This window comes from Lathyrus oleraceus, chromosome 3, assembly GCF_024323335.1.
Source record: "Lathyrus oleraceus cultivar Zhongwan6 chromosome 3, CAAS_Psat_ZW6_1.0, whole genome shotgun sequence".
Taxonomy (NCBI): domain Eukaryota; kingdom Viridiplantae; phylum Streptophyta; class Magnoliopsida; order Fabales; family Fabaceae; genus Lathyrus; species Lathyrus oleraceus.
The window spans coordinates 203,953,337-203,979,797 of record NC_066581.1 but is presented as its reverse complement, the minus strand read 5'-3'; the positions used below and the strand labels follow the sequence as shown (position 1 = coordinate 203,979,797).

Genomic DNA, 26,461 nt, shown 5'->3' with positions numbered 1-26,461 from the left:
AATATTTTTGAGTTTTTTAGTGAAAATGACTTGACGTTGGATCAAGCATTTGATTAATGATTCCGGAAGAGTTTGAATGAAATGGATTGAGAGATTTAAGTTGGTTAGAGATGAATGCATAAAATGGTTTGAAATGGTTGAATTGTTTGGTCTTTGAGAAAATACTCGACATTGGATCGAATTTTTATTTTTGTTCTTTTTGAAAAGGGATTGATTTTAGTCTTATGTTAGAAACTAAACAAGAAATAAAACGATAAAATTATTACACGTCATGGGAATATGGATACAATTTGTCGAATGAGGATATGAGATAATGAAACGATTAAATCGAACCCAATTAACAAACGCAAGTAAATAAGTGTACGTGCACGAGAAAATGGTCTCATTGTAAGAAGGCCAAAGAGTAAGCCATGTGATAGGAGATAACAACACACACGTCATTTATACAACACACATTCATAATAATTAAATAGAAAGAAGTAGAAATGAAGAGTGCATAGATGAAGATAGTGATGCGAGGATGTAAATCTATGTCACATAACGCAAGGATGTGCAAGGCAAATGGAAATTGAGAAGTGCAAGCGAAACCCTAGATACTATGCTCAAAGTCGGTTTGTGCATATCACCAACAAAGGAGACGCCGCATGCAAATGGTCATAACCCGGTGAAATACAATCAATTTATTAATAAAAAATCGACGGCATAACGACATAAAAAATATCAAATTTGCAGATTAAAATCCGATGTTTAGCAACGAAATAAAATCAAAGAAACATAGCAAAAATTCCACATCTCACACTTTATTCATAATTAATATTGCGTAATTACAATGATCGTAATCGAAAATAAAAGTGGAAAAAATAAACACAAAAATAAAATTACAAATGAAGTGTTAATAACAATAGTCAAATGCTGCAAAACATAAAAAAATGACAATTTATTTGGTTAAAAAAATACAAAAGAAAACAAAATAAAACTAGAAAAAATACACAAAAATTGAAAAGTGTGGCATGCAAGGGTTAAACCTAGGTCATGGGGTCGAGAGACGTGAGCCTTAACCACTCCACCATGACCTTCAATCTCTCAACAAAGGACATGGAGAATATATAAGAGAAAGAAACGAAATGATGGAAAACAAAAAAAAATCACAAAAAATAAGAAAGAGGGACGCGCAGGACTTGAACTTAAGTCATGGGCGTTGGGAGGCATGAGCCTCAACCACTCCATCCATGACCTCATCTTATTAAAATATGGCCACAAATCATATATAATATAAAAAAACACAATGAATGGAAAAATAGAAAAATCAAAGTGACAACATATCATACCAATACATGCTCTTCATGAAATATAATATTGTTCATTATCTTCCACAACGGAGGGAAAAAATGCAAACACTAAAGAAAAAGCAACCACAAACCCAAAACGAATACGCAACTGAAAATGATATAACACTTGAAACGAAACACAACATTTTTACACATATAAAAAAACACGCAACAGTCGGAAGAAAAACTCACGTAACAACTGAATTGAAACATTCAAAAATCAAAACCTTAACAAACACAACGAATAAAAGATGCGAAAATCGAAACTTTTACCAAAGTGATTTTGTTAAGGTTACTACTGTTGGAAGCAAGATTGATTCGAGTTGAGCGTTGTTGTCTGAGTTGTTGTTGCTGCTTGGAAAGGTTGTTAAGGATGGTTGAAGGAAGGTGGAAAGTGTTGTCGCGGTTTGAAGATTGTTAGTGGCGGTGGGAGAAGTTGTTTATGTGTCGATTATGGTTGAGAGGTGGTTTATAGCATGAGTTTATGGAGGTTTCGAAGGTGGGGAGGAAGAAGATGAGAGCATTTTCGGTTGTCACACGGTGGTTATGCAGTATTTAGAGGTGGTGAATGTGTGGAATGTGAGTTATTTTTGAGTGGTGTAGGAGGAAGAAGGTTAAGTGTGTTATGGAGGAGGAAAATTGAGGTTGAATAAGGTTTTAAGGTGAGTACTTGAAAGGTGAAAGGTGGTGTTGATGGTTGTTTGCGTGAGAGGTTGTTGGTGTAGAAACGTTTGAGGATGGTGAGTTCGGTGGAGGGAGGAAAATAAGGTGGAAGAGAGTTGGATTGAAGAAGGAGGAAGAGTGAAAAGCTGAAAACGTATCCTCTCTCCGAAATACTGTTATTGGTTGTGTTTGTTTTCTCCAATGCAAAAAATAGTGAGAATGAGTGTTTTAATGTGAACCTCTTGGAAGGTGAGTAAGAATCCTTTTTGATTTAAATGGGACACGTGGCTGATGATCATTGGAGGGAGGATTGTATTGGTTGGCTAGTGAAAATAGTAGTGTATGTTTCTTTACGTGAGAGAGAAATCCACTCCAAATCAAAAGTGAAGGTCCCCCTAGGTGTGTGGTAGCGTGTCATCCCATTGGTCTTCCCTCTCCCCATCTTCAGTATTTGCCAGCTAAATTTCAATGTGAGTGGCCACATGGCATATGATGTATGAATGAAGTGAGATATTTCTTTTGCTTGCTGTCCAAGTGAGAGACGTTGGGGAATTACCAACAATCCTCTTCAAATGGAGCGTGTGTCATCCAATAATAGGAGGGAGAAAAATATCTTGCTATTTTTTGTTTTTATTTAACAAAATTAGATTATTAAAAGAGATTTAAAAAATTAATAAAAAATGAATGACACAACTAAAATTTAAAATAAAAATATGATTAATTCTAAATAATTGTTCAGATTATTTTGACTAAAAAACTGAATAAACGGATAAAAATGAATAAAAATCGGGCGTAAAATTGTCTGAAAAATAAAAACGACTGCACCACAATGATCAGTGCGAAATAAACTTCTCGAAATCGTACAATTTTTTTGTCAATTTTTGGAATAAAAAATGTCCGGTTAAAACGCTCACACGGCTCAAAATGTGACCGAAAAAGTAGCCGAAAAATAAATCGAGCACACCAGGTTAAACTACGCAAAACGTAGATTAACAAAACTAATGTCTGCAAGCTCGATTTTGAAATTTTTCACCCGCTGATTTGACACACATTTGAAAATTGATTCAACCGATTTGCCCGTGTACTCAAAAATTTATTTCGTCTGACATTCTAGGCATTATACGGTATGAAATGCATGTTATGCTATGCAGAGATGCAAAAGCTGTGATATATGTATTGATTCAACGATTCATGGTTAAAATTGGAGTGTGACAGTTGCCCCTATTTAAATATCTTCAAATAGAGAATATGAAGTATGACGCTCTTCATATGATCACAGTGGAAGATAGTTAAATACTTAAAAAGACCCGAATTTTGATTATGAATGCATATGTCATGATATGATATGCTATGCATGTATACGAGACTCTCTTTTTTTGGTTTTGGTTTGCTAGGGATATAATAACATGAAGTGAACCCTAATTGGATATTTTATGATGGATGGAAGACAAACCTGTGGGGAATGATGGAGACAAAGTAATGGTGGCACACAGGAAACTAAACGAGGGTAGAAACTAACTAGGGATAGCAATCCTATTGGAGAAAAGACACTGGGAAGTATTCAACAGCAAAACGAGATGCACATAACCTCCGTTCATCCCTTACTGTGCATCTCGTTGGGCGTGAAGAAGCATTGGGAATCTCCATTTTTTTCTTCGGAGCCATTTCTTTTCCCGTCCCCCCCGCCTCGGCATAGCGCTTCGCTTCCATTTCTTCGGAAGTATCAAATGACTTCTCCATTCTTCATTGATCTAGGGGAAAAGCAAGCCCGTTTGCAGGTCGATTTCCTCCGAACCCGTTCATCCCATACCGAAATTAAATACTTTACATAATAGTATATAGATATAGGTTATAATATCAAATTATGTTAATATACTTGCTTTTTATTAGTTATTATCAACTTTGTGTTTTTTGATATGATTTTTTTTCTATTATTTCTTTTACTTCAATATCAAATTATGAATATTTACTATTATTGTTCTTGTTAATATACTTGTTTTTTTTTTGTTATTATGAACTTTGTGTTTGTTTGTATAATTTTTCTCATTATTTCTTTCACTTCAATATCAAATTATGAATATTTACGGTTATCTCATAAAATCAAGGGGTAAAATAATTTTTGAGTTTATTAAATATAATGTGAATTGCTCATTTCACTAAAATTGGTTAGGAAAATGATTATATGAACAATTGTGTTATATTTGAAGAACAACTTACATTGATTATGATTTTGAAGCATTCTACAACTCATTGTTCTTCTCACACCGTTTTATGGTTAAAATCTCTCCAATGTTTTAAGTTCTTTATTCAACACTTCCTTTTCTACTAATTCATTTCTGAAAGCATAAAATTTGATGCTTTGAAAAATGAAAAAATATGAAAGAAAGTTGAACAAAAACTAGAAAATGCTAAGTGAATTATAACAATAAAACAATGTGAGATGAATGATAAGTTGCAAAATGCTATAAAATCATTAATCGTTGTAAGATAACTTTAAGATACAACATAATTTTGCTTATGATTATTTCCAAAATCAATTTACTAAGTTATATGTTCAAAGAGGGGTGAAATAAACAATCAACATTAGATATAATAAACTCAACTAGACGGAACAAGATGAGAGCTGCACAAAGAATCACAAAAAATATAATCTCAATATCAATATCAACAACAAAAACAATAAGAAAACAACAACAATATCAAACACGATATCAAGAACAACAACGTCAATAAACAACAACAATATCAATAACAACAACGTCAATAAACAACCTCTAGGGTTTAGGGTCTCAACAATAAGAACAACAATATCGAGAAAAATAACACCAATACCAACAACAAAAACAACAACAAAAATTATAGGGTTTCAGATCTCAACAACATCAACAACAACAATAACAACAACAACAATAACAACAATAACAACAACAACAACAATGTGACAAAAATATTAGTAGTGATGTTTGACGTACCAGATCTCTGAAGAAGAAGTAAGAGAAAATAATTTGGATCTCTGAAGAAGAAAAAAGACTCTCAAGCACATAACATCTTCATATTGAAGATGGTTTGTGTTTATGGCTCTCGTTGTTTAGGGCTCTTCGTTAGGTTTCTGTTTGTGTTGTTTAGACAAATGAAGCTGAATGGTACAAGCTAAAGCTATATATATATATATATATATATATATATATATATATATATATATATATATATATATACATATATATATATCAGGGAAACATATTCACCTCGGTTGGTAAGAAAATCGAGGTGAAAAATAATGTACTTTTAAATTAAAAATAAAATATTCAAGAATGCGCCACTTTTAATGAGATAAAAACATAAACCGAGGCTGCTGGGATTTGAAGCATGTACACTGAATATGTTTATCCCTCAATTTTCCAAATAACCGAAGAAATATATTGTATATTTGTTTTAAAAAAATACAGGGTGCGTCTAGGTATTTGACCTCGCTTTTTCAATACGTGAGGTAAAATCATCGTCATGAAATGTATTATTTGTAGTAGTGTCCCTCAAGTAGTGAAACCTCATCTCAATATGCTTGCTCCTCCCATGTTCAATTGGGTTCTTAGAAAGATTAATCGCAAAAACATTGTCAACCAGGAGTGTAACAACCTCACCCTCACTACTACCCAAATCCTCCAAGAGATTCATAAGCTACATGCTTGGCACACACATAAGGAAGCGACAATATACTCAGCCTACAAGATGAGAGTGCAACTACCGGTTCCTTCTTCGAACACCATGAGATTGGTTTTGCAACGAGCATAAAGATGTATCCAGATGTAGACATTCAATCATCTTTATCTTCACATCAATTGGAATCGGTAAAATTGAGCAAATTTCATTTTCTTCTTGTATCTGCTGCGGGAAAGAGAATTCCGTAGCCAATAAAACCTTTGACATATCTTAGGATCCTCTTGACTGCTGTCAAGTGAGAAACCTTTGGTCTCCCCATGAATCTTCTCACAATACCGACATTAAATGCCAAGTCTGGTCGCGTATTGAACAAGTGACGCTAGGATCCGATCAACCTTCTATAATCAGTTGGATCAACATCTATATCATCCTCATTCTTAGACATTTGCAGCCTTAGTTCATCTAGAGTAATGGCAGCATTACAATGCTCTATTTCAAACTTATTTAATATCTCAAGAGCATACCTTCTTTGGCGCATGATCAGTCCCCTTTTGGACTTGTGGTTCTCAATCCCAAAGAAGTATGTCATGAGACCAAGGTGAGTCATCTCAAACTCTTTCATAAGTTCACTCTTGAACTTAGAAATACACCTTCTGTTATTATTCGTTATCAACAAGTCGTCTACATATAGACAAAGGATAATCACTCCTTCACTCGTATCTGTCTTCACATACACTCCATGCTCAGATACACATTTCTTGAAGTCAACATCCTTTAGGAAATCATCTATTCTTTTATTCCCAGCTTTTAAAGCTTGCTTCAAACTATATAACACCTTATTCAACTTGTAGACCTTCAACTCTTGGTTTCTCACAACAAAACAAGGGGGTTGTCCTACATATACCTCCTCTTCAAGCGGTCAATTCAAAAATACAGATTTGACGTCCATTTGGTAAATGGGACAATTGTGGTTATTTGCAATACCAACAACAAGCATAATGGTTTCAATGCTAATAACTCATGCAAATACCTCTTCAAAGTCTATGCCTTCTCTATGCAAAATTCCCTTAGCCACCAATCGAGCCTTATGCTTTATTATATCACCCTTAGGATTTGCCTTCACTTTGAACACCCATTTCACAACAATTGACTTCTTTCCATCCGGTAGATAAACCAACTCCCAAGTATTGTTCTTCTCAATGGATTCCATCTCCTCCTTCATAGCACCAATCCATCCTGGATCACTTAAAGCCTCTTATGTATTAACGGGTTCGAATTCGGCCATAAGTGAAAAATAGACAAAATCACCATCATCATTGACTTTGTTGTCTTGGAATAACTCACAATTTTGGAGTCTTTGAGGAAAACCTCTTTTCCTTGTTGATCTTCTAGCATCTCTTTCATTTCAGCTTCGACAACGGGTTGTTCCGTACTTCCCATTTTCTAGAATTTGGAATTTTGAAGCTGTAATAGGTTACAACTTTCTGATAATCGGTTAACGACTACATGTAACCGGTTAACGACTTCTTGTAATCGGTTAACAATTGCTATACTTGCTTCAATTCATCGACCATAATGTCTTAGCTGATGACGAACCTTCTGTTTGTAGCACCAAACAGTTTGTAACCACCAGTAAAGTGGTACCATACAAGTATCATCACTTCTCCCTTATCATCAAACTTCTTTCTAAGTTGTCTTGGAACATATTGACATGCAACGAAACCAAAAACTCTCAAATGGTTCATATTCGATTTGAACCCCCTGACCATGCTTTCTCTGGTGTTCATGATCAATCGATTCTTCCTTTCAGCTACACCATTTTGTTGTGGTGTATAGGATGGTACTACCTCATTGCAATTCCTTCTTGATCACAAAACCTCTCAAAGTCTTTTGAGACATATTCACATCCATCATCCGTTTTGAGCACTTTGAGCTTGTGGCCGCTTCACCTCTCAACCATGGACTTGAGCTTCTTAAATGCTTCAAACACCTCATCTTTTCTCTTGATTAGGTATGTCTATAGCTTTCTACTATAATCATCGATAAATGTGACAAAGTATCTATTGTTACCAATGGAATCTACTTGCATCGATCCACATCGATACGAATACACCATCTCAAGGTCATTCTTGGTTCTACGATTTGCATTCTTGCTGAATTTACCCTTATGCTACTTTGCTTGCACATATTCTTCACAAATTTCAGCCAATATGTTGATCAATGAAAGCCCCGTTACCATTTCATTCTTTTGCAAGTCATTGAGATCTCTAAAATTGAGATGCCCAAGACAATAATATCACATCTACTATTCTTTACTTGTTGCAGTAGCAAGACATATATGCTCTATAACTTTTAGCTAAACCTTAAAGGTTTTATTGGCATCCATAGGTGGTTTAAGGACCAAATCTTCTTTAACGTCCATAACGCGCATCCCCTTGTTTTCCATGTGTATCTTTAAACACTTATCAAGCAATTTTCTAATACTTAGAAGGTTACCTTTGAATCTTGGAATGTACAAGATATCTTTGATTAAGGAAGATCCACCATCCCTTCTTATGATCAAAATATCACTGATCCCATCGGCCGCTAGAGTGATGTCATCTACGAACTTCACTTTATTCTTCATGGCACGATTGATTTTAATAAGCCAATCCTTCCTCCCCGTCATATGAGTTGAATAAACTTAGTCCAAGTACCACACCTCCCTGCATTGAACTCCTTTCATACTCATCATGGCATTTTCTTCTGCATGTAACTGATTAGCCGTATCACTCAACTGGTTACAACTTAATTTTGCAGAATTCCTTGAATTGCTGCTGCTACTGTCCCACAGCTTCCTGCTGCTGCATTCTCCTTCCGTGATCATGACCAAGAGTGTATTCTCTTCATCAAAATTTTTTCTTGCAACGTTGACTTCATTCCCCTGATGTTCCTTCTTGTTCGCATTGCATTCTCTTGCAAAATAACCAAACCTTTGACACTTAAAGCACTGCTCCTTGCTCTTGTCAAACCTTTTCTTTTCACCTCTAAAGTTACCTTGACCACCATTTTTGTTGCAGCTGCTCTCACCTCTTTGGTAAGTTGAACTCTTTGAATTTTGAGGCTCCCTTCCACCAAAATTCTGAAAAATATCTTTACTCTTCATGTGTCATTTTACTTTCGATCTCTTATCCTTCTCGTTGAAGCGAGCTTGCAAACCGATCTCAGCCTTTTCCTTATCGGAATATCTCTCCTCCATCCTTTGTTCATGAGCCTTAAGAGAGCTTTGCAGCTCCTCTTTGCTCATCATCGCAAGATCCTTCGATTCCTCATTCGTCATAACTACATTGTTAAATCTTGGTGTTAAAGAACGCAATATTTTCACGACAATATACTGCTCCGTATAAGTTTTTCTGCATGCATTTACTTGATTAATCAACCGAGTATTTCTCATTGTGAAATCGTGGATTGTCTCATTTTCTTCCATTTGAATCAATTCGAGCTGATGCTAGTGAGTTTGTAACCTCACCACCTTTGATTTGTCAACCCATGCATAGGCCTTCTCCAAGATCTCCAATGCTTGTTTTGGCGATTCACAATCACCAACTTTATTAAAGTTGTCAACACCCAGATATTGATTGATAAAAAACAACGCTTTTAAATCTTTTTTCTTCTCTTTCTTATCCGTTGCTTGTTGCGCCTCCGTTGCACCCGCTACAAGAGGAGTAACCCCGTTCTTGATCACTTCAAGAACATCTTGGTAACCAAACAACACTTGGTTGCACCATTTTTCGTAATGCTTCACATCAAGGATGGTAGATTATGGATTCTTTCATTGGAAACAGAATTCATGTTGCACACTAGGTGTTTGTGTGTATATATATATATATATATATAATATATATATATATATATATATATATATATATATATATATATATATATATATATATAGAGATATATATAGAGAGATAGAGAGAGAGAGAGAGAGAGAGAGAGAGAGAGAGAGAGAGAGAGAGAGAGAGAGAGAGAGAGAGAGAGAGAGAGAGAGAGAGAGATGAGATGAGAGAGATTACTGCATTAACTTGGACGAAAATACATCTAATACATTTATACAAATGTTACAATATAATTGAGATCCAAAACAAACATATGAAATAACAGAAAAAAAGTAAAACTTGGGCTTGTAATCGGTTATACAATTTGGTTAACCGGTTACAGTTGACAATGAATTAAAATCCGATTAAGTGGTAATCAGTTAACTCCTGATATTAACGGATTACGCCTTCGAAAACTTCGTTATTCTACTACTTCAGAGGTGGTTTTGACTTTGCTGTAACCGGTTGCACTCCTGTGTTAACCGGTTATAGCACTTGAATTACCAGTGTATCTTTCAACACTCAATGGTCTCTTGCATGTGAAATTGTTTTTATTTCCCTTCTATTGTAGATAATTACAATTACCCTTTCAATTTTTCATGATTATCATGTTTGTAGTTTCGGGGAATGCTTCTGTTTATAGCCATCAAGGGTTGCTCTAAGTTCAGGATCCGAGGGAATAACTGCTATAAATACAATCATGATTGTGATTGGAATCAGTCTCGATACATTATGTAACACCCTTCTAAAATACCCCAATAATTAATTAAAACAATAAAATATAAATCAGAGTAGATATGCAATTTCAGGGTGTCACACTTGACACTTCACACCAACCACCAAAATAACTTGTCATGCTCATTTATTAATCAAAATAAAACATTGCACAATTCGCAGCGGATAGAAATCTAACAACATGCAAACCATGTAACACATTACAGGTAAAGTTGTTCAACAACCAAAATGGAAACAAAGTAAAACATCCCGTCCCGATGTTACATAGACCAGAGCATGACCCACTAAGGAACTACACTAGACTCCAAGCACTAGCTTCTACTCAATCACTGCTCGTTACCTGAAACATAGTTGTAAGGGTGAGTTCCTCAATCGATATAATAAGCATTATAAAATATCATGTAATGTTAAGTAAATTAACACATTCATCACCCTAATCCTATCACACATTTAGCAACGGCAACATCAACTCATAATCATACTCAACACAAACCCAAAACACACGTATAATATTGGAATACATCCATTCATATTATACGCCATACATACATTATGAAATGAGACTCCATGCATGCGGTACCGACTATTCGTGAACACATAGTTCAACCTCACCGATCCAACCCAGATACGGCTACCAAGCTCACTAGTCCCACTCATTTGAGACCTAGTGACTCACTCACTAATTCCTCACCATGGGAATTAGCTACCACCATAAAGGCCATGCTATGCATGCTAAATCACCTAGCATGCAAACATCAACAACAATCCACAATGGACATATGCTCACACTCTAAGCCACAAACAGTCCATCCACAATTGCATACATAATAGATATATTCACAGCATTATGCATACCATCATACATCATCAGCATATTTATCACAGAATCATATCATGTCATGCCAAATAATAAATCACAGTATTAGCACACTCTACTAATACCTATACTGCTTAAAACAACGGGAAATGATCCCTACTATATCATACATCAGCTAAATTACATCACTCAGCTTAAACGACCAAAACTGCACAACCACAGCTCAGAAAAATCAAACTTCTGCCCATACGCGTATGGCCTGTCTCATACGCGTATGATACGCGTACCACTTCTCCCATACGCGTACCAACAGAGACAAAACTACGTTAGAACATCATCTTCTTCATTCATACGCGTATGACCTCACCCATACGCGTACCAGGCCATCTCATACGCGTATGGCCTAGTGTCATACGCGTATGACCAGAAACCAAAATTCCAGATCTGCTATGGTTTTCTCTGTTACGAGATTTCTCAGATCCAACCTCCCACAGTCCAATTTTTACACAACATTCGTTCATATTATCTAACACAGATCATACCCATTCAATTTCACAATTTCTAACCTTATTACATCTAATTCCTACGAATTTCTTCAATTATAAACCCATATCTCATTCATCCATAAGTTCACAATTTGCAACATTCATCATCAGAATTAGAGTAGATTCAATGGCTTATTACTATCCATTACATGTTAACCCATAATACCCATTAAACGACGATAAACCCCCCTTACCTGAGTAAATCCGACAAATCCTTAACTTCAAGCTTTTCCTTTCTTCAACCCTTTTTCTCTTGCTCTTCCTTTCTGCCCTTTTTCCACTTTTGAGTCGTTTCTCTCTTTTCACGTGAAAAACCCTTTTTACCAAATGGGACTCTTTACTGATTCCAACTCTATTATTCCAATAATAATAATCCAATAATATTTCAATTATTTAATTAAATTAATAAATATACTAATAATAATATATATGAATGGTTTATCTTTTATTTTGAAAAATAATACCCTCTCATTCATATTATCATCATAATATACTATTAAACTTAAATTAAATAATTATCATATTTTATCGGGGTGTTACAACTCTCCCCCACTAAAAGAGTTTTCGTCCTCGAAAACATACCTCAAGCGAATAACTCTGGATAAGACTCCTTCATCTGACTCTCAAGTTCCCAAGTCACATTGCCACCTGCTGGTCCTCCCCAAGCTACCTTTACCAAAGCAATCTCTTTACCCCGCAACTGCTTCAACTCTCGATCCTCGATCCTCATAGGTGATGTTTCAACAGTTAGGTTATCTCTCACCTGTACATCATTTACCTGGACCACATGCGACGGATCAGGAATGTACCTCCTCAACTGAGACACATGAAAAACCTCATGCAAATTCGCAAGTGACGGCGGTAAAGCGATACGATAGGCTACCTCCCCTATCCTCTCCAAAATCTGATAAGGACCAATAAATCGAGGTGTCAACTTCTTCGACTTCAAAGCTCGACCAACCCCAGTTATCGGAGTAACACGAAGAAACACATGATCTCCCTCTTGAAACTCAAGTGACTTCCTCCTCTTGTCGTGATAACTCTTCTGACGACTCTGAGCAATCCTCATCTTCTCCTGAATCATCTTAATCTTTTCCGTAGTTTGTTGAACAATCTCCGGTCCAACCACAACACTCTCACCGGACTCATACCAACATAAAGGTGTCCGACATCTCCTACCATACAAAGCTTCAAACGGTGCCATACCAATGCTCGAATGAAAACTATTGTTGTAGGTAAACTCAATCAAAGGTAAATAACAATCCCAAGCACCTCCCTTTTCCAAAACACAAGCCCTCAAAAGATCCTCTAGTGACTGAATCGTCCTCTCAGTCTGACCATCAGTCTGCGGATGATATGCAGAACTCAATCTCAGCTTAGTTCCCAAAGCCTTCTGCAAACCTTCCCAGAACTTCGATGTAAATCTAGGATCTCTGTCCGAAAGAATACTCGACGGAATACCATGCAAACTTACAATTTTCTCAATATACAACTCAGCTAATCTCTCTAACGGATAATCCATTCTGATCGGAATGAAATGAGCCGATTTTGTCAATCTGTCAACAATCACCCAAATAGCTTCAAAATTCTTAATTGTCCTCGGTAAACCAGAAACAAGATCCATACTGATACTATCCCACTTCCACTCTGGAATAGCCAACGGTTGCATTAGCCCAGACGACTTCTGATGTTCAATCTTTGACTTCTGACAAGTCAAACAAGAATAAACAAAACTCGCAATTTCTCTTTTCATTCCCGGCCACCAAAATAACTTTTTCAAATCATGATACATCTTCGTAGCCCCAGGATGAATACTCAGGCCACTACGATGTCCTTCCTCAAGAATACTCTTCTTAAGTTCGGTAACATCCGGAATACACACCCGATTACCAAATTTCAAAACACCATTCTCATCAACTCTGAATTCACCACCTTGACCTTGATTCACTAGAGTCAACTTATCAACCAAAAGCACATCGGATTTCTGACCCTCTCTAATCTCATCCAGAATACCACTCGTTAACTTCAACATTCCCAATTTAACACTATTGTGAGTACTCTCACACACCAAACTCAAGTCTCTAAACTGCTCAATTAAATCCAATTCCTTAACCATTAACATAGACATGTGCAATGATTTCCGACTCAATGCATCAGCCACTACGTTTGCTTTACCCGGATGGTAATTCAAACCAAAGTCATAATCCTTCAGAAACTCTAACCATCTCCTCTGTCTCATATTTAGCTCTTTCTGATCAAATAAATACTTTAAACTTTTATGGTCACTGAAAACCTCAAATCTTGACCCGTACAAGTAATGCCTCCATAACTTCAGAACAAATACCACAACTGCCAACTCTAAATCGTGCGTCGGATAGTTCCTCTCATGAACCTTCAGTTGTCTCGAAGCATAAGCTACAACCTGCTTATTCTGCATCAAAACACCACCCAAACCCAACAAAGAAGCATCACAGTAAACCTCAAATGGTTCCGACGGACTTGGTAATATCAGAATAGGAGCAGTAGTTAACCTTCTCTTTAACTCTTGGAAACCTTCTTCACATTTTGAGTCCCAAACAAACGCTTGCCCCTTTCTAGTCAACATCGTCAACGGTAACGCCAACTTAGAAAATCCCTCAATGAACTTCCTATAATAACCTGCAAGTCCAAGAAAACTCCTTATCTCAGAAACTGACTTCGGAGCTTCCCACTTAGATACCGCTTCTATCTTAGAAGGATCAACAGCAACCCCACCTCTTGAAACCACATGACCAAGAAAACTAACCTCTTCTAACCAAAATTCACACTTGGACAGTTTAGCAAATAACTTCTTTTCTCGTAGAACTCCTAAAACCACTCTCAAATGTTCAGCATGCTCTTCTTCAGATTTCGAATACACCAAAATATCGTCAATAAACACCACAACAAACTTGTCTAGGTACGGATGGAAAATCCTATTCATATACTCCATAAATACCCCAGGCGCATTAGTTACACCAAAAGGCATTACAGAATACTCATAATGTCCATACCTTGTTCTGAAAGCAGTCTTCTGAATATCCTCAGTTTTCACACGTATCTGATGATACCCCGATCTCAAATCTATTTTGCTGAACACACTCGCACCAACCAACTGATCCATCAAATCATCAATCCTCGGCAAAGGATACCGATTCTTGATCGTCACTTTATTCAGTTGCCTATAGTCCACACACAACCTCATAGTACCTTCTTTCTTCTTAACCAATAACACTGGTGCGCCCCATGGTGACACACTCAGACGAATAAATTTCTTATCCAACAGATCTTCCAGCTGACTCTTCAATTCAGTTAACTCAACAGCAGACATACGGTACGGAGCCATCGATATCGGTCTAGTACCAGGTACCAAATCAATCGAGAACTCAACTTCACGCTCTGGCGGTAATTCATTCACTTCTTCAGGAAACACATCAGGAAAATCACACACCACGGCTAGATCGCAAATCACCAGTTTATCTTTAGCCTCCAAAGTCGCTAACAGCATAAACAACTCTGCCCCATCTGCTACTGCCTCATTCACCTGCCTTGCTGATAGAAACAAACTCTTTCCTTCCTCAATCTCAGGAAAAATCACAGTCTTATCAAAACAGTTGATATAAACTCGGTTAAACACCAACCAGTTCATACCCAGGATAACATCAATCTGCACTAGTGGAAGACACACGAGGTCCATCCCAAAGTCTCTACCAAAAATACTCAAAGGACAATTTAAACAAACTGAAGTAGTAGTCACTGAACCCTTCGCAGGAGTATCAATCACCATACTCCCATGCATCTCAGATATCTCTAATTTAAGTTTCACAGCACAATCCAAAGATATAAAGGAATGAGTCGCACCTGTGTCAATAATAGCTACAAGAGGAAAGCCATTAATATAACACGTACCTCGGATCAAACGATCATCTGCAGAAGTCTCAGAACCCGATAAAGCAAAGACCTTGCCTCCCGACTGGTTCTCTTTCTTAGGCTTAGGACACTATGGGCTGATATGACTGATGGGAAAATAGCAAGTGTACTATTTTTCTCACTGTAGTAATAAAAGGAAATTTCCCCGTTTGTCGATCTCAAGGACTGCTTGACAATACAGAGTTTATAGATTGTTTCAATTAGACAAAAGCCTTTGGGTTTTTTGTGTGGTGAGTAATTATCCTACCAATTTCAAATAAAGAAAACAAGTAAAAAGGTTGAACGAGATACAAATGAGAGAAGATTGCTAGGGTTCGGTGAATGAATCTTCCTGTAACAGATATAATTTATGAAGACTTAGACAATATTCCTGTCAACTTAATTCCGGTCCTCAAGGGTATCTATTCCTGAGTCCTTAGTAATAGACCTTTGATTATGTAACCTAATTACTATGTCCATAAACAATTAGGTTCATACTCAAGCATTCACATATCAAGAATTACCGGTCAGATAGAAAATCCCTAGTCCTAGGTTATTTTTACTATCCAAAGTTCTTATCCAGGTCAATGAATAATTGCTGTCCAGCTTACACTATTCATATTAATCATCATTCGTTGGTCCGACGAATAAAGCACAAAGAACGGCGATAAGAACAAATTAATGGAAAAGAAGAAATAAGCAATACTGTCATAAACATCAAATCTGTCACATTCAGAATCAGGGTCACCCCCCTAGCAATGGGGGGGTTTAGCTACTCATAATAAAAGTAAAAACAAAGATTAATATTGTTGTCATTACAGAATTTCGTGAGGAATCAATCTTCAATAGTCGGAAAACTCTTGAACATATGAATCCTTTGATATTCGTTGAGTCTCCAGCTCTCAAAACGCGCCCTTTCTCTCCAAAAAATGTCCAACCCCCGGAAAATCGTGGTCTGGCCTCTTAATAGCTCTTCAGTTGGATTTTTCCTGATTTTGTGCTCCATACGCGTATTGAGCTATCCCATACGCGTATTGGCTGGTCTCAAACGCGTACTGCACGTAACACAGCCTCTGATACGCGTATTGCCCAGTCTGGTACGCGTATTGCCCAGACTGGTACGCGTATCACCCAGACTGGTACGCGTATCACCAGAAGCTGGTCTTTTGGCTGAATTTTCCATCCCTCTGGTCATTTGCGTATGCTACGCGTACTGGGAAGGTCCATACGCGTATCATGTAAGGCCATACGCGTATGGACAGCAGGTTCTCCAAAAATTGGCTTTTTCTTCCGTTTTCTTGCTCGGGCTCGATTTCGCATCTTACATTTGATTTCCTGAGCTTCCAAACTAGCTTTTTACCTGCTAACATACCAAAAAGTGTAAAATATCCTCAAGAAACTCATAAGTAACAACACACTTAATATTATAGAATTGAGCTTCTATCTAACTAAAAATGCTTCAATTTACACAGTTTACCTGACTTATTTACGGTTAAATAGTGGACTGTCTAGCATAAATGGTGACTGATCAATGGCCCACCTCTCCACAGTTGAAACAAGTCATAGTCTTCAATCGGCACTTTGCAGCCAAGTGACCACCTTTGCCACACTTGAAACACTTCTTCTCAGTACTGGTACACTCATGGATACAATGTCCAGCCTGACCACATTTGTAACACTTAGCAGGGGCACTGGAGTCTCCCCCACTAGGTCTCTTCATCCCACTCTGTCTCTAGAAACCTTTTCCAGCTGCATACGGTTTCCCACGATCATTCTGATTCTTGCCTTTCCTATCAACCCTCTGCTGATAGCTCTCCGCTCTGGCCTTGGTATCCTGTTCAAAAAATCCTGCAACAGTCAACCAAGTCAGAAAACACTCTAATCCGCTGATACCCAATAGCCTGCTTGATCTCGGGACGTAACCCGTTCTCAAACTTCACACATTTTGAAAATTCCCCAGTAGCCTCATCATAGGGAGTGTAATACTTCGACAGCTCTGTGAACTTAGCAGCATACTCAGTAACAGACCGGTTGCCCTGCTTCAATTCTAAGAACTCTATCTCTTTCTTTCCTCTGACATCCTCCGGAAAGTACTTCCTCAGGAATCTCTCTCTGAACACCACCCACGTGATCTCAGCACTCCCAGCAGCTTCCAACTCAGTGCGGGCAGCAACCCACCAATCATCTGCTTCCTCTGACAGCGTATGCGTACCGAACCTGACCTTCTGGTTATCGGCACACTCAGTCACTCGGAAGATCCTCTCGATCTCCTTCAACCACTTCTGAGCACCCTCTGGATCGTATGCTCCCTTGAACATTGGGAGATTGTTCCTCTGGAACTCACTCAGTTGACGAGCAACTCCCAGTCCCACAACATTCGGATTCCCTCCAAGTACCCCAGCTAGCATACCCAGAGCCTCAGCAATCGCAACATCATCTCTACCTCTTCCAGCCATCTCTATTCTGAGTTAATCCAACAAACTAAAACAATAAGTACTGATAGGGTTACACAACACCTATCACATACAGGGAAACAGAATAATTACGACTCGACTCGACCGACTATGCTCTGATACCACTAATGTAACACCCTTCTAAAATACCCCAATAATTAATTAAAACAATAAAATATAAATCAGAGTAGATATGCAATTTCAGGGTGTCACACTTGACACTTCACACCAACCACCAAAATAACTTGTCATGCTCATTTATTAATCAAAATAAAACATTGCACAATTCGCAGCGGATAGAAATCTAACAACATGCAAACCATGTAACACATTACAGGTAAAGTTGTTCAACAACCAAAATGGAAACAAAGTAAAACATCCCGTCCCGATGTTACATAGACCAGAGCATGACCCACTAAGGAACTACACTAGACTCCAAGCACTAGCTTCTACTCAATCACTGCTCGTTACCTGAAACATAGTTGTAAGGGTGAGTTCCTCAATCGATATAATAAGCATTATAAAATATCATGTAATGTTAAGTAAATTAACACATTCATCACCCTAATCCTATCACACATTCAGCAACGGCAACATCAACTCATAATCATACTCAACACAAACTCAAAACACACGTATAATATTGGAATACATCCATTCATATTATACGCCATACATACATTATGAAATGAGACTCCATGCATGCGGTACCGACTATTCGTGAACACATAGTTCAACCTCACCGATCCAACCCAGATACGGCTACCAAGCTCACTAGTCCCACTCATTTGAGACCTAGTGACTCACTCACTAATTCCTCACCATGGGAATTAGCTACCACCATAAAGGCCATGCTATGCACGCTAAATCACCTAGCATGCAAACATCAACAACAATCCACAATGGACATATGCTCACACTCTAAGCCACAAACAGTCCATCCACAATTGCATACATAATAGATATATTCACAGCATTATGCATACCATCATACATCATCAGCATATTTATCACAGAATCATATCATGTCATGCCAAATAATAAATCACTGTATTAGCACACTCTACTAATACCTATACTGCACAAAACAACGGGAAATGATCCCTACTATATCATACATCAGCTAAATTACATCACTCAGCTTAAACGACCAAAACTGCACAACCACAGCTCAGAAAAATCAAACTTCTGCCCATACGCGTATGGCCTGTCTCATACGCGTATGATACGCGTACCACTTCTCCCATACGCGTACCAACAGAGACAAAACTACGTTAGAACATCATCTTCTTCATTCATACGCGTATGGCCTCACCCATACGCGTACCAGGCCATCTCATACGCGTATGGCCTAGTGTCATACGCGTATGACCAGAAACCAAAATTCAAGATCTGCTATGGTTTTCTCTGTTACGAGATTTCTCAGATCCAACCTCCCACAGTCCAATTTTTACACAACATTCGTTCATATTATCTAACACAGATCATACCTATTCAATTTCACAATTTCTAACCTTATTACATCTAATTCCTACGAATTTCTTCAATTATAAACCCATATCTCATTCATCCATAAGTTCACAATTTGCAACATTCATCATCAGAATTAGAGTAGATTCAATGGCTTATTACTACCCATTACATGTTAACCCATAATACCCATTAAACGACGATAAACCCCCCTTACCTGAGTAAATCCGGCAAATCCTTAACTTCAAGCTTTTCCTTTCTTCAACCCTTTTTCTCTTGCTCTTCCTTTCTGCCCTTTTTCCACTTTTGAGTCGTTTCTCTCTTTTCACGTGAAAAACCCTTTTTACCAAATGGGACTCTTTACTGATTCCAACTCTATTATTCCAATAATAATAATCCAATAATATTTTAATTATTTAATTAAATTAATAAATATACTAATAATAATATATATGAATGGTTTATCTTTTATTTTGAAAAATAATACCCTCTCATTCATATTATCATCATAATATACTATTAAACTTAAATTAAATAATTATCATATTTTATCGGGGTGTTACACATTACGTCCCGAGCCTTATGTTTAGGGGTTTGCAATCTGACTCACACTAAATTCATAGCTCTGATTTGTTTTTTCAATCATCTGATTTCTCTAAATTTTGTTGTCAAGTATTCAACTCAAGTCGGTTATTTTGCGAAGGCGGTCCATCCGATAGTCCTTGGGAAGGTTATGAGTATTGCAAAAATGGTGAAGGTAGAATTTGATAATGATAACTATTCACTTTCTACCATTGGTGGTGTTGAGACATGTAGTGGTGCTGCTGAGTTTATTCTTCTTGGTACAAATACTGTCCAGGTATGATGCACGATCAATTTTTAGGCCCTTTTGATACGTATGGTCTGCTCGTTTCCATGTTTAGATTTGCAATCTCGCATCCCAATACTATTTTCATTGGTTGTCTGATGCCAATTGTGAATGTGAATCCGACATATGTGGTTATATTAAATCACTTTCATTTTAAACATGACTCATGTCTAATGTATATGCATAAGTATCGTGTCTACGTCAATGCTGTTGAAATATTTAACTTGATTTGGGCCTAATTTTATTATTTGATTTTGGACTTAGTTATTTGGGCTTAGTTTATATTGGGTAATGTTTCTAGAAAAGTCTTGTAGTATTTAGAGTGTCTAGATATTTCTTAAGATTATAATATTTTCTAGAATACTCTTTGAATATCTAGAGTTAAGAATTCTCTAGAATTAGTGTGTCTAGAGTTCTCTTTAGAGTACTATAAATAGAGATGTAATCCAACACTTTTGAATCAAGCAAAAATACAAAGTTCTCTCTTCCATAAATAATTCTCCTACCTATCAAGTTTCTATTCAAGCCTATAATATTCCCACACACTTTCTCTAAACACAAAAAGGCTTTATTTCCAACAAAGTGGTATCAAAGCCTTCTTGAATGGTTTATTTCTCAACTCTAAAATGAATGGAAGATCTATCAAATGGATGTGAAGTCGGCCTTCTTGAATGGTTTTCTCGAAGAAGAGGTTTATATCGAGCAACCACAAGGCTATGAAGTAAAAGGGCAAGAAGAAAAAGTCTTGAAGTTGAAGAATACATTGTACGGACTCAAGCAAGCACCGAGAGCTTGGAATGTTCGAATCGACAAGTACTTTCAAGACAAGAACTTCATCAAGTGTCCATATGAGCATGCACTCTATATTAAAGCGCAAAGTGGAGATATTTTGATTGTGTGCTTATATGTTGATGACTTGATCTTCACAGGGAACAATTTAAGCATGTTCGAAGAGTTCAAGAAAAACATGTCAAATGAATTTGAGATGACAGATATGGGGCTCATGGCATATTATCTCGGCATCGAAGTAAAGCAAGAAGACAAAGGAATTTTTATCACCCAAGAAGGTTATGCCAAAGAAGTCCTTACGAAGTTCAAGATGGATGATGCCAATCCAGTTGGCACCTCGATGGAATGTGGAAGCAAGTTGAGTAAACATGAAAATGGAGAGTTTGTTGATCCAACTCTTTACAAAATTTTGGTTGGAAGTCTGCGTTACTTGACAAGTACAAGGCCGGATATTCTCTATGCTGTAGGAGTCGTAAGTGACTACATGGAAGATCCAACAATAATTCACTTCAAGACGACAAAAAGAATCCTTCGATACATCAAAGGTACAACAAACTTTGGCTTGCACTATTACTCTTCTAACAATGATGAGATTATTGGCTATAGTGATAGTGATTGGAGTGAAGACTTGGATGATAGAAAAAGCACTACTGGTTTTGTGTTCTTTTTGGGAGATACTGCTTTCACTTGGATGTCAAAGAAGCAACCTATCATCACACTATCAACTTGTGAAGCTGAGTATGTTGTCGCCACATCATGTGTTTGTCATGCAGTTTGGCTAAGGAATTTGTTGAACGAATTAAAAATGCCATAAGAAGATCCTGTCGAAATATGTGTTGACAATAAATCAGCACTTGCTTTGCCAAAGAATTCTGTATTTCATGAAAGAAATAAGCACATCGACACTCGTTACCACTTCATAAGAGAATGCATCGAGAAGAAGAAGGTGAAGTTGAAGTATGTGATGTCTAGAGATCAAGCTGCCGACATTTTCACCAAGCCACTCAAATTGAAAACTTTCGTGAAGCTAAGGAATATGCTTGGAGTCACAAATCAAGTTTAAGGGGGGGGGGGGGGGGGGGGGGGGGGGGGTTGAAATATTAAACTTGATTTGAGCCTAATTTTATTATTTGATTTTGGACTTAGTTATTTGGGTTTAGTTTATATTGGGTAATGTTTCTAGAAAAGTCTTGTAATATTTAGAGTATATAGATATTTCTTAAGATTGTAATATTTTCTAGAGTACTCTTTGAATATCTAGAGTTGAGAACTCTCTAGAATTAGTGTGTCTAGAGTTCTCCTTAGAGATGTAATCCAACACTTTTGAATCAAGTAAAAATACAAAGTTCTCTCTTCCATAAATAATTCTCCTACCTATCAAGTTTCTATTCAAACCTTTAATATTCTCACACACTTTCTCTAAACACAAAAATGGTTTATTTCCAACAAATGCTTGATAACCTGATGCTCTTAGATATTGAACATAATTTTTGCTGTGATAATATTTATACATAAAACAATCATGTGATAAGAACTTATGCTATAAGCACTTAGTTAGGTAATTCATTCAAACTATGCTAAATAATAGACAATCTTTTATAAATTACAGATGTGCACCGGTGTTATGATGCACGACTATGGTCTTGTGGAGAAGCTTTCTCTTGAGCTAAAAGACTACATGATCGATTTTGTGGTAAACATTCAGGTATGCACCGGTGTTTCTTCCCATGTTAATGATCGATTTTGTGGTAAACATTTTCTCCTGTATTATTGTTGTTGTCATGTTTATCATTCTATATTTCTTGTTTATGTTGTCTTTGGAATTTTGATAAAGTAATGGACTAGAGATCTTATTGTCTTGTTGAAAATGATGATGGATTGTCTATGTTTCATTTTGAAATTTGTCTGGATGATGATGATCGAGTGACACATTTCTTCTGACTTCAACTTTGAATTCTGATTTTCATTCAATCTTGTTATTTAATAGTGTAAGGAATACACTTTTATATTTATAATCGAATGTTGTTCATGATTGAATTTATTTTCAAAACAATTATTATTTATAGTATTTATCCTCGGTTGATTTATCAACAAATGATTATTTGCTCCAATATGATGTTTGTCATTTTAAAATTTTGTTGTTGTTGCTATATGGGAATTTATTGTAATCGTGATGAATGATGTATGGGAGTGATGATAGATTATAGAAATGAAATGGATGTATATGCTAAGTAAATTACACTATTATGAACATTAGTTATTACATATCAAGTTTATGTTCCAATATTTTTGTACTATCTTCTCATTGTTGTTGGTGCTCTATATTTGGAATTGTTGGGTGTGTTGAGTGACCTGCTATTTGTCCATGGCTATTTATTGTGATTGCATTTGTGAATTGCTATGTGTCAAAGTCCCTGGAATTGTTAAGTGTTGAGTGAAACAAATGAATTGTGAAAGTCTATGGAATTGTGTCACGTCCGTGTAATTGTTATGCATTGGAATATTATAGACCAATGAAACCAATGAAGTTAAATGATTTTATTGACTTTTCAAAGTTAATTTTAGTGTCGGCCGAACCGAGGCGGATAAATTTTGTTGACTAGTCGAGTTTGACTTTAGTCTCGGCGAAGTCGAAGCTAACATATTTTATTGACTTTTTAAAGTTGACTTTAGCATCGTTCAAGCCGAGGCGTATAAATTGGTTGACTATTCGAGTTTGACTTTAGCCTTGCCGAAGCTAACACATTTTATTGACTTTTTAAAGTTGACTTAGCCTCGGCTTGACCGATGCTGAGTAATTTTGTTGACTTTTAGAGTTTGACTTTTGACTCGGCTTGACCCCTGCTATTCAATTTTTGTTGACTTTTGGAATTTGATTTTTTAGCGTTGGCTTCAGGTTAGCCTCAGTGTAGACTTAGTCAAATCGACGCTATAGTAGACACGACTATTTCTGACCGACGCGAACATGTTAGCTTCGATCCATTTAGTCTGCACGATACAGACGTTAATCCGAAGCTAAATTTGTCGTAGCATCGATTTTTAGCTTATAACGTAAAATAAAAGCCGATGCTAAATATTGTTTTTCTAGTAGTGCTATCTATTTCTTACAATATGTTTTTATTTTCTATTTTAACGAAAAAAAATAATAATCTTAGAGGTAAAGACAATGTGTTTTATTTTACTTAAATCTTTATCTAATTTTTTACACATGTGAATTAATTCATCACAAGTAAAGTATGAAGTTACTTCATCTTCTTTATGATTCCCCTTGTGACAAATGTTTAATCATTTTTCCTAAGAAGACTTTATGTCATTGTCAACCTAAGATATTCATTCTTTATTTGTTTTTTTTTGAAATTTTCTGAATTTTCTCTAGTTCTTATTTTGGTTATATTTATGGATCTAGTTTTGAGGGAAGTTCGAATTTAAATGCCCTTTTTTACCATATTGATAGCAGGTTGAAACAAATGAAGATCTTCCTTTATTCTTCGGTTGAAAGTCTTGTCGCTTATCATGACTCATGAATCTTTTGAGTTTACGAACAAGCAATTTCATATCTTCATTAGAATCTAAATCTTTTTCTTCCTCAACTTTGAGAGATAGACTTTTTTTCTTTTTGTCACTTTCTTCATCATCAACTATCATCTTCAGCTCCATCTTGTGTTCTTACAACTTTCCAAACAAAGTAGTCAAATCAATAGAAGACAAATCCCTAGATTCATAAACTACAGTGACTTTAGGTTGCCAACTACTGTTTAATCATCTAATAAATTTTATGATCAACTCCTCATTTTGAAATACTTTACCCATACTTTTCATATGATTCCCGATGTGAATAAAACATTTTATATATTATGATGTTTTCTTTGGGTTTCATTCTAAAAAGTTCGTACTCGTGGGTCAATGTGTTCATTTTATCCCTTTTCACCTCAATTATGCCTTCATGGAAAACTTAAAGTGTGTCCCACGTTCGCTTTATAGTCTTGAAATGAGAAACATGCAAAAACTCATAAATGCCAAAAGAGGTAGTGATAATATTTTTTGTCCAAATTTATCTATCTTTGTTTTTAACAACACCATTGATTTGGTGTGTGATAAAAAAGAAACATTTTTAACAAACTTCCAAACACATAATTCTTCCCCTCTATGAAGATTCTTATATTCTGTTTCTACAATGCATAACCCCATCCATTAAGGGATAAAATCTTGTTTAGTAAATCATTTAAAGTCATTCATACCTCATGAGACGATTAGTCTCATAACAGGAGTTAGGATCTGATGACACATGTTAATCAAGTGACTCCAAACACAAGGGATTATGTGTTAGAGTAAGCCCTAATAGATAATCCGTATTAGTTGTATTTGCTTCTGTATCATGAATTCGATATATGTTATTTGTTTATATATATATATATATTATATATATATAATATATATATATTATATATATATATATATTATATATATAATATATATATATATATATATATATATATATATATATATATATATATATATATATATATATATATATATATTATATATATATATATATATTATATAATATATATATATAATCAGACATTGTATTTATGATGTTACTTGTATATTACATAATAAATTTCTTAGAATAATTAGTTTGTTTAATGACCTATTAAGTGTGACTTAATCGTGAGATATCATTAAATATAAGGACGTTATTCTTAAACTATTCGTAGTCAAAGATTTACTATCAAATAGGACAAAAATAATGCATAAAGACTATTATGTGAGTAGATTGATGACTGTATTTTACAAGTCATAGATATGAGATATCAAGTCTTCACGTAGGTATAAATATTACGAGTAATTTTTATATTGGATTGACCCACCATAAGAATACTATATAGTTTATTATATAAGTTTCATAAGTTATTCTCATAGTGATATTTGTGTATACCACCCTTCGACCTGAAACCACTATGGATCCTAGATGTGAAGTCGAGTGTTTTATTGTCAATCAAACATTATCTGTAACAAGATGATCATAAAGATGGTTTATGGGTATTTTACAAATCATGATGAGGGACATGAGTGACCTAGATGAGATTTTCTCCACCTACATATACATGAGTAATATTTGTGGACCCCATCGATAGAGTATGACTGTAAAATATATGGACGTGCTCAAATAAGTCGATATGAGATATTTGACTTTTTTGTTGTTATCAAGTATACTCAGGGATCAAGGAATAAATATTAGACTATACAAGTGTGGCACATTTTATACCTTGTGTTCAATATAAATATAAAGGCAAAAGGGGAATTGTACATATGATCATTATCACATAAAGGTTATATCAGATCACACGA

The 26,461-nt window shown here is 36.0% G+C and overlaps 1 protein-coding gene across 1 annotated transcript; it reads left to right on the top strand.

The window, feature by feature from the left end:
* Positions 1 to 9,132: 9,132 nt before the first annotated feature.
* LOC127130428 (dihydropyrimidine dehydrogenase (NADP(+)), chloroplastic) lies at positions 9,133 to 24,044 on the top strand. The gene is made up of 6 exons (XM_051059438.1): positions 9,133 to 9,138; positions 10,149 to 10,239; positions 12,554 to 12,576; positions 20,126 to 20,311; positions 22,719 to 22,814; positions 23,994 to 24,044. Exons 1-6 carry the CDS (start codon positions 9,133 to 9,135, stop codon positions 24,042 to 24,044), a joined length of 453 nt encoding a protein of 150 aa, XP_050915395.1.
* The last annotated feature ends 2,417 nt before the right edge of the window (positions 24,045 to 26,461 follow it).